General features: G+C 37.8%; 1 protein-coding gene across 8 annotated transcripts in view; it reads left to right on the forward strand.

Annotated features, from left to right (window-relative positions):
* Positions 1–8,589, forward strand: part of LOC145346443 (cAMP-regulated phosphoprotein 21-like) — a 374,167-nt gene extending 365,578 nt beyond the window's left edge. For all 8 annotated transcript variants that reach the window (XM_080193684.1, XM_080193683.1, XM_080193682.1 and 5 more), the window contains one exon: positions 3,127–8,589. In XM_080193684.1, coding sequence (XP_080049810.1) covers positions 3,127–3,384 — 258 coding nt within the window. In that variant the 3' untranslated portion in view covers positions 3,385–8,589. The remainder of the gene's footprint in view (positions 1–3,126) is intronic.
* Positions 8,590–10,712: the final 2,123 nt, after the last annotated feature.

Raw genomic sequence — 10,712 nt, forward strand, 5'->3', positions numbered from 1 at the left:
GGGCAGAGAATTCCAGAGATTCACCACCCTTTGAGTGAAGAAGTTCCTCCTCAACTCTGTTCTAAACTGCCCCCACCCCCCGTCCTATTTTGAGGCTGTGCCCTCTAGTTCTGCTATCCTTCCTAAGCGGGAAGAATCTCTCTACCTCTACACTATCTAGCCCCTTCATTATCTTGTAAGTCTCTATGAGATCCCCCCCTCAGCCTTCTAAACTCTAACGAGTACAGACCCAGTCTATCCAATCTCTCTTCATAAGCTAACCCCCTCATCTCCGGTATCAGCCTGGTGAACCTTCTCTGCACTCCCTCCAAGGCCAATATATCCTTTCGCAAATGTGGGGACCAAAACTGCACACAGTACTCCAGCTGCGACCTCACCAGTACCCTGTACAATTGCAGCAAGACCTCCCTGCTTTTATATTCTATCCCCCTCGCCATAAAGGCCAACATTTCATTCACCTTCTTGATCACCTGCAGACTGGGTTTTTGTGATGCGTGCACAAGGACCAAATAACCAAAGTAGGAATTTATTCTGTCCTTATACAGAACACTTGCTGTACCCTAACTTATTACAATTATTAATTCTCAATCTATTGTTAAGCGGCAGCCATGATGGCCATGTTACAATCTGCTAGATGGATGCCTAAATCTTATATTTCCAATTTACTAAGCTAAATATGATGCTGTGTCACTGAGGATGAATAACATGTCTAAAACTGCATTAAATCTCAAATTTATACTTAGCAATCCCTCATTGTATTGTTTCTTTATTGATGCATTGAAAAATTCTGTTTGGTTTCATGATTCCCACATATTTTACCTTTCTGTTTTCCCCTTTGGAAACTAACGTATGCAACCTCTAAATTACTGACATTAATGTAAGTAAGTAGATTTTTTGACAGGTTATTACTTATATTTGTGTATATCAAACACAACCTTAATGTCAGTGTTAGTGTATTAAAATAACTACTTTCCAAAAAGCTATCAAAGTACAAAGTAATGTTTGTAAATTGACGGCCAAATGAGGTACCTTGTCGTTACGAAACTGCGTTGCTCTGCTTAACACAATTTTAACAAATAACTTTTATAATACTGCTTGGACTTTTCCTGTCGGCCTTATCCTTCTGGTAAAAAAAGTCAGATCAACCTTCCTGATCCAAAAACTTGATTCATTTTACACATTCTGCATCTGAGATAGCATGCTCAGGATTATCAATGACCTTTTAACTGCTGTGCCTCACACTGCATTCGCTGGTTTGGGAAAGGTGGAAGTCACCATATTGCTAGAACAAAACCCACTGGTTAAAACTAATACATTTACTTGCAGAGCTAATAATGCATAGCCACAAGACAGAAAAATAGAGTTGGTCCATACCAGTAACTTGCAATTATAAAGTACCTTTAACATCATAAAATGTCCAACTGTCTGTTTTTGAATGCACTTTTTGCAAAACGAGGTAAGTAACAGAAGGTTTCGATGAATTAGCCTTCTCTGGATTCTTATGATAAGCTGTCAAATGTGTATGATGTGTATTATAATCTCATGCACTCCTCAAATTCAGATATCCATGCAGAATTAAAACTGTAGTAGAACTTCCCAAATTGAAACAGTGCAAAATCCTCTGAATTCAGCTCTTAATCATCCTTGACTAATAATATAATGAATATTACATTGCATGCTTATAATTAGGGTTTTATATTAGTGATTCACTTTTCTGCTAATGCCTTGGCCATGCATAGTTTAATTAGCACCCAGGACAAAAATCTTGTATCCTGACTAATTTACAGATAATCAACTTGCCCTGTAGACATCATGCAGTAGATTTTCAACTTGTTGCCTGGACATAAAATTCCCCTGGTGGATCAGCCACCTATTATAGAAACTAGATGGTTTTTCTTTCTATTAATAATCAGGAGGTATCGGAGTTCGGTTGCCAGTTGCAACAACAGTTTCATCACTACCAAATTTCCCCACCTTCCCAGGCAGCTGGCTAAAAATCTCACCATTTTGTTTCCCACGTTTCAAGTTTAAGTGTCAGTTATTGATCATTTCATTTTAAGTCTAGCTAGTTAAATTGCTGTAAAAAAAAATCCTTATTTCTCACTGGGCAAAAACTCTTGCTTGCCTCATACCAAAACTAGCATCTTTATTCCCTACTTGGATTGAGTTTCAAATCATAGTAAAATTCTAATTTAACAACATTTAACAATTTGTGGACTGCTGCCTGAGTTTTCCCATTATCACTGAGGCTGACACTGCCTGATCACTCTATGTAGACTCCTAAAAGATCAGTATCAGTATATCCTGCAGCTGCTGTCTATAGGCTCTTTGAAACACAGGAGACAATGTTAATTTAACCTGTAAACTGGGCTGTATTGCCAGCATGTATAATGCTAGTTTACATTCTCCACCATCTCTACCAACATGCATACACATAGACATACATGCCCATATCTCTTTAATCTAGCAAAACTGCTTCATCTCAATTGAATATCAAACACAAGGCATTGTCTTATTATTAGCAGATTAATTATCTCCTGACTTCTATTTTGACACTTAACATTTTGAATCATGTGTTTTGAAATATAGCCAAAAATGTCTTTTCTGTCACCCAAAACTAAAGATGTTCCAGGAACATGTCATTATAGAAAGCTGATGAATATTTTGATGCATTTGCCTGCTTCTACTTTATCATTTGTCTTGCGGAAGCTGCTACAGCAACAGTCAGGTTTTGACGTGGTAGCGCCTACTGTCTGATTTCTAACAGAGAGTAAGAAAATTGATGATTCAGGGGCTTTAATGCAAATCTATGCACAAATTTAATAAAAGTGAAGCTTAACTTCAGCTTATTCCAGAAAGTGTTAAATGAATGTCTTTGAAATAGAAGAGCCCAAGGCTCATATTTTATCCCCCTGCATCATGAGGTAAGGATACAGTTTTAGACTAGCCAAGTAAGGATGTCAGTGTAACCCTTTGGGAAAGATAAGATTAATGAAACTCGTGTTATTAATTGTCAATTCTAGAACCATTTAAAATCAAAAACTTTATTACATGAGTATGAGTGGATTGTGCACTAATATTAAATACGAGGACTCTGTTCTGATCAATGTAATATTTCATTGTTAGGTGCCAATGACCCAGGGTTCTCAAGGGATGCCTCAACAATCTTACCCACAAGCTATCATGCTACCCAACCAGTCAGGTCAAGGAACACTTCCAGCCTCTGGAATGCCTGTCTATTGTAATGTTATACCTCCTTCTCCACAAAACAACCTAAGGTTGGTAGCACCCCACTGCCCTACCAATAATGTACCAGTGATCCCTGCTAACTGCAGAACAAACTGTACAAGTATTAGCAGCGCTGGATGGCAGGTCAAATACTGACACTGTGCTGTGTGAATAAAATAATATCAAAATGTATTTTTGGACATAGTAACTATGGCCTTCACAAAACGAAAAGATGGAACGTCAGTTGAGGAAATAGTGTTATGTTCTCAGTTGATCACTGCTGATATTCTGTTTAAAAAAAAATAAAATTCTAAAAAAATGTTTGCTGGTTTCTGGTGCATTTTAGTCATGTCCCTGCTAGGTATGCCTTTGTAGCTTAGCTGAGTGACATGGATTCTCTGAGGTAAGACCTCTCCCTCCCACTGAGCACCACTGTGTAGATTGTAATACCCCAATACTGATTAGTTTTGTACTTTGTGTTGAGTTTGTGAAGCTGAAAAGTATTACAATTATTATAATAAAATACACATTGTACCAAAGCTGAAATGGAAAGAATTGCTGTATGGAAGGAATAATTTATATACTCTAGAGTTTTTTATGGATATATACTGTATTGTAGTGTTTAATCACAATAAAACTATTTGACCTCATGGGTAAAGGTCATGTTTCTACCATGTGAGTTGTCTCCTCTCTTGATGTTTTAATCTGTTGAGTACCAGCTTAAGTATTTCTGAAAATAGCTCAAACTTTGTTCACAAAGCAACTGCAAACTCATTTTTGTACTGAATTTTCAGCTGTTACTGAACTAAGACACTGGAACTGCAAATCTGTTTACATCACTATTACTGTACAGCAAAATTACATGCCTCATGCTTCCGGTTATAAGCCAATTGTAAATCAAAATAAATAGATACAAGCTTGATCAAACAAACTGACTTTCTCCAGCTCTAAGCTGTGTTACTAGATTCAAGCTAAATCTGATGAACCCCACACCAACAAAATCTGAAATATATTTAAATGTGGATGTTGCATTAAGTAGATTGGTATTTTTTATATAATGGGTAAATATCTTGGAACATAATTATATTGTTAATATTAATAATGTTAATGCAACTTGTGTGATGTGACTTGACATTTTCATTGAGAGCAGAGATTCTTATGTTAGAAATTGTTGCAAATACTCTATGAATTTCTAATTGTATCGGAAAGTTTTAACTGTGATCCATCCAAGGGTACTCCTGCTTGTGGGCAAACTCTCACACTTTCCTAATTGTTCGAAGTGACCCAATCGATTCACTCATTGTAAATCTTGAACTCTGTTATTTTGAGCTGCCACTGGATAACATATTTAATATTTTGGTTGTGTTTCTGAGGAGTTAGCAAGAAATGCTAGAAAATTGTAATTTTCTGATAGGTTCCTATAGAAATCTCAGCCAGCTGGTCTCTATGTAGGGGTGCTTTAGTGACGAGTTGAACTTCAACAGCTGAATCCATGTTAATCACAGTCTGCTCATTGGCGAGATCTCTTCAGGCTTCACAAGGCTCATCTCCATGGGAAAGTAGCAAATGCAGTTTCATTTCAACATTTGCCACAAGGAAATACGATCCAAGTAAAATATATAACTTAATTTTCAGCTACTGCCTTAACTTGTGTGTATACATCACAGCTGACAGCTGTTTTCAAATTCTTATATTTTGGATAATCTATTGTACTCAGGCAGACAGCAACAAAAAAATGTATATCAAACTTGTTTAAACCCAAATGACGGTCAGAAAGTGTCACATTTTATTCTGAGGTTAAAAGTATTTGAGTCCACTTGAAATAAAATATCAGAATTAAATAATCTGGAAAAAAAATGACAACTTCTATCATTTAAATAAATTGAATTCTAAAGGTTTATATTTTTTCTGCTTCAAGTTTTATAAAAATAAGTTTGAAATTAGTATAGCAGATTTATTCTATGTATCAATGAAACACACCACTCACAAATCATCCACTTATAGGCAATAGACAGATAATCAAGCCTAATATGATACATTTGTTCAAAGCCCAAGTGTGTACTTTCCACTAGCAATCACTGAATAGCAATCAGGAACAAATGTTACAACATCCCTTTGCTTCTTAGATTGGCTCTTCACAGTCAACACCACAAATCAGGGATAAAATTCAACATAATCTTGATTTGCAAAGTTCTTCAACACACACTGGGGTATATTTATCAGTTGAGTTTTTGGGGAAATGCATTCCTTGTTTTCCACTATCCACTGACTTCCACAACTCTAGTCGTTGTCTCAGTTTAAACATCGAGTCTGGGTACGCATTAATATATTACTGATACTGAAGCATTTTATCGTTTATTGAAGAGGTGCTCAGTCTCCTAGTTTGTGCCACCATGGATTGCAAGATTACGTGTATCATTTGAAAGGGAATATTATAAGCAATTCAGTAGAAAAATATTATACTTGGCAAATTGGCTTGAAGCACATACAAGAAATATTAAGCCTTAAGTTCTACCAGCAGGGAGTAAGTAAATCTAGAGGGCATCAACAGGGATCAAACCACTATCAAGGCTTCGGGTGAGGCAAACTATAAAGCAGCTTATTAGGCTACAGCTAGGCAAGGTCACTGACCCCGTACTTAATTCATTACACCTTTCTTGATCCATGCATTCTTTCTCTTGTGCTCCATTGTTCATTGACACCAAAAGAGTCACTGCTTCTTATGGCATCATAATAACATCAACCTTTAAACCCTCAATATCCATTCAATTAACACCTCTCTCAACAGTTCTCCCAGTAACTAGACTTTGTTTCACCAATTACACTTGATTTGATTGGTCTCCACGTGAATTGATAGAGTCACGTTCATAATTTAGTGTTTAAATTGCTTTCATGAAGATCATTTGACGTTGTGGTCACAAGTGATTTATTATGCAATGCTGCTGACATGGGGCAAAACACAAAGCGAACCAGCAAGTCTGGTGGTGCTCAAAGCTATTGGAGGATGCAGTGGTTTGTCTCACTACTTATGGTCATCAGAGACTTCGCTTCAGATATCTTTCCTGATCTAAATGCCAGAATTGTCAATATTAATGCTGCTCAATTAGCACTGGCTGACACGTTTGACTACCTCAACATCTTTCTTTACCTGTTGCCATGGTAATGAATCTAAGCAGTTGGGCATTTTGAGGGAATGGCATCCTCCCAAAAGGGATCCTTCCAATGAAAGTGGGAGCACACAAGATACTGTTTATGCACTAGTATTGTCACCGGCACTTACACCGTCCAGGGATTCCCAAGATGTAATACGTTCCTGAATGGATAATACTCTGAGGCTTACAAAATTGATGCAATACCTAAGCGTGTGTGATTAAAAAGGTGCATGGTTTCTTGCTCCACTTAGTTTCAATTATTTTGTGTACTGCTACACAAGAGGTTGAAAGAATATTTGTTTCTTTCTAAAAGTTACATCTCAACGCCACTTCAACAGATACTTTTTGATAGGCTTCATGTTCAATTAGCATTAGTTTTGGATATACTTAACCTGAAATTTCTAGTCATTGCTCAGTGGGGGTAACTTACCACCTTCTGTTTTCTTGGATTCTCCCTTCTACATGCAAATAACATTTCATTGATTTTATTTATAAATGTCCAACACAGGTTTGCTTCAAAATTGATCTATGTGAATGTACTTCATTAGAACAATATCAACTGAGGAATTCTTTCAAATTCACTTCCACATTTTTCATTGCTATTCCAAGTACAGAATAAACATAAGAAAGAAAGAACTGAAAATGGAAAAAAAAAAGAAAATTGATACTTGGGTAGTAGTATTTCTTTGCAGTAATTGTTGAAATAGAAATAACTGCATAACTATCCACCAAAAGGTGCCTTAGACTAAATCCATTCAGGTTGCCCAAACTCCAATGACAGATTAATGGCTTGATGCTGCACAATCTTAAACTTTTATACGACCTGTTATTGCAATTGAGACGGGAATACATCCTGAGAAACGTGCTTCTTCACTTTCACTAACTGCCCACTCCAATCAGGGTCGAGGGGAGTTGGAGCCTATCTCAGCAGACACTGGGCATTAGACAGGGGACATCGCAGGACACACATACAGGCAAACTAAAGGGCAATTTACCATGGCCAATCCACCTAACCTGCACATCTTTGGACTGTGGGAGAAAACCGGAACACCCGGTGAAAACCCACGGAGACATGGGAAGAATGTGCAAACTCCACCCAAGGTTGGTATTGAACCAGGTCTCTGGTGCCATGAGGCAGCAGTGCTGACCACTGCAACACCGTGCTGCCCGATATAACATACTGTGATCTCCTACTTTTTCAGATTGTTTAATTGATCCCTTGCATCTTTTATAGTATTTCTGCTAAGTAGATTGGCATTGGATGCTTACAATCTCAGATCTCAAAAATACTTTTTACCTGCAGCTTTCCTCAGAAGGTCCTTTTTCCGTCCATTTAGATCTAGCATAGTTACCCTCAGGTGATTTGGTTCATGAGAGGAGAACACTTTAGTACAGCTCATATTTTTTTATTTGTTAACAAAATCATGGCATCCGTTCTGAATATATATAACAGCAAATTGAGAAAATTATTTTTATGATTTTGCAGCCACCAATTCAGATGTTAAATAATCTTCCTTTATTAGCAATTGAACTCTGACACAGTTTGATTAAGATTAATTTACTGGTCATCACAGCCTCCTAATCTCTATATAGAAAATTCACAGATTATCATTTGCTCACATAGAGATTCATGGAAGGAGTTTGGAAGAACAATCATTTTGTCAGACACCCAGCACCCACGCTGAGGTTTTAATCTTCTTCTCCATGAACCTTTTGGCATCTTGTGGCCTTAAATTTCTTATTCTGAGTGCAGTCACGTTCCTGGCCTTAGCTAAAACGTTTTGAGTCAGTGACGTTGAACTTATTTTATTTAGCACAAACATCAGGCTATTTTTACATCTTACCTGAGATTTCTGTCTAGAATTGTCCATTGCCGTTTTTCCTGAAGAGTTTATGGTGCTGAAATTCTTTTCTACCACTTCAGAACGTTCCCTTGGATGTTGAACACAGATTTTACAATGTACATTGTCTTTTTGTCATTCTATTTCACTAAGAATAAGGGTATCTGTAAATCTAAATAATTCTTCATTTTATTTGGTGATAGAACATTCAATAACTTCATCACCAACAAATGTATTTCTAGATGGATAGTGGAATGTACTTTTCGTTTTTTTTGTTTCTTTTTATAATGAGCTTTTTTTATTTGAAAAATAATGGCAAATGAGAAGACTTGTATGATATGACTTACACAGTCATTAGTACAGCTTCAATAAACAGTGTTATGTGAATATTTAAATTTTGAAAGGTCTCAACGACTCAGTTATTTAACAGGAAATTTGATTTATTGGGTTCTGTTCATTGCCTCTTCCTCTTTGCTCCTGCTATCATGATTATGGTGAATTGTGGTTTCCACAGTAACTAGGCTCTATGACATATATTCAATCACGTCTACCTGACCAAAACAAAATGGACAAATGTGGCTTTATTTTAAAATTAAAATCATAAATACATCACAGAAGGAGGCCATTTGGCCCATTATGTCTGTGCTAGTTCTTTAAAAAGAACCGTCCAATTCATTGCTTTTTTTCCCCACAAATTTATTCAATTTTCTTCTGAAAGTTTCAATTGAATCTGCTTCTACCATCTTTTCAGGCAGTGCATTCCAGCTGTGTAAAAAATGTTCCACATGTCACTTCTGGTTCAATTGCCAATTACTTGTAATCTGTGTCTCATGGTTATTGACCTTCCTGATATTGGAAACAGCTTCTCCTTATTAACTCTACCAATACCCCTCATGATTTTTAACACTTCAATCTAATTTCCCCTAATATTCCCCCCTCTCAAGAGAACAATCCCAATTGCTCTCTCTACAGAATTGAAGGCCAACATTCCTGGTACCATTCTAGTGAATCTCCTCTTGTAAACTCTTCAAGGCCTTGACACCCTTTCTAAGGTGTCATGTCTAGAAATGAACACATTACTTCAGCTCAGGTCTCACGGGTATTTTAAGAAAAGGTTCAGTAATACTGTCCTGATTTTGTGCTTTTTGTCCATATTCATGAAGCTAAGGATCCCGGTGTGCCTTTTATCCAACATTCTCAGCTTGCCCTGCTACTTTCAAAGATTTGTGTCCATATGTACATGTGCACACATCTAGACTTGCATTCCACTTACAGCTGCACCATTTATTTTGTATTGCTTTTCCTCATCCTGCCGACCAAAACATTTGTGTTAAATTTCGTCTGCTGTACCCCTCGACATCTCTTACTGCACTCCTTGCTGTTTACTGTTTCCAAGCTTTGTGTCATCTATGGAGTTTAAAATTAAGCCCTGTCATTAGAATATATTATAAGAAACTGATCCTAATGCCTATCATTGAGTATACTTTCCTCCAGTACGAAAAATCACCATTGCCCTTCCCGCTTTGCTTTTGGTCCTTTAGCCAATATCATATCAAAGAACAAAGAACAATACAACACAGGAAACAGGCCCTTCAGTCCTACAAGCCTGTGCCGCCCATTTTAACACTCAGTGAGTGCCTCATTCCTATCCTTCCTCTACCTACGACTTTTGTCTACATCTCGTGGACTATGCCCCAGATTAAGGGAGATCCAACTTAGGGACAATTCATTAACACCAATCAGCCTAAAAGCACGTTTTTGGGGGTGTGGGAGGAAACCGGAGCACCCGGAGAAAACCCACGCAAGCACGGGGAGAATGTGCAAACCCCCACAGACACCGACCCAAGCCGGAGATCCAACCCGGGTCCCTGTAACCGCACAGCAGACAGTGATAGTCACTGAGCTGTCGTGTTGCCCGTCAATTGGTCAAGTTTCAGCGTGCACTAACGGACGTGAAGCACTAGGCAACTCTCGAAGCAACATCCAAGAGCAGCCCTCGCACGACCCACCACGTGTATGCCCCTTGTTGGCCAACAAGGTGGACCGAATCGCCCGTGGATGTAATAAAGAGACATCAATAAACATACAACAGCTTATACAGACATTCACAGAAGATTGTTGGAGCCACAGGGAATGCAGAAGTTCTAAAGGCACCACCATCTTCTCAAGGGCAATTAAGTGAAGGGCAATAGCTGCTAACCTGGCCAACAATGTCTACAGCCTATGATTTTTTTTAAATAACCACTGCTATTTAAATCTCATGGGATTCAATTTTACTAACAAGTTGATGTGAAACTCTATCAAACACGTTTTGAAAGCGAATCAACACCAATCCCTCAGCCCATATTTTTATAAGTACCAAATAATTTTGTCCAGATTTATTACCTCTGAATGTTGCCTCACCACCAGTCAGATTGGCCTGCACACGTCAGTTATCTTTTCCCCCTTTATTGATCAGCAACTGTAACCCTCCAGTCCTCTAGCACCATTC

The sequence above is a fragment of the Carcharhinus amblyrhynchos genome, chromosome 8 (assembly GCF_965287045.1).
Source record: "Carcharhinus amblyrhynchos chromosome 8, sCarAmb.v2.hapA, whole genome shotgun sequence".
NCBI lineage: Eukaryota > Metazoa > Chordata > Chondrichthyes > Carcharhiniformes > Carcharhinidae > Carcharhinus > Carcharhinus amblyrhynchos.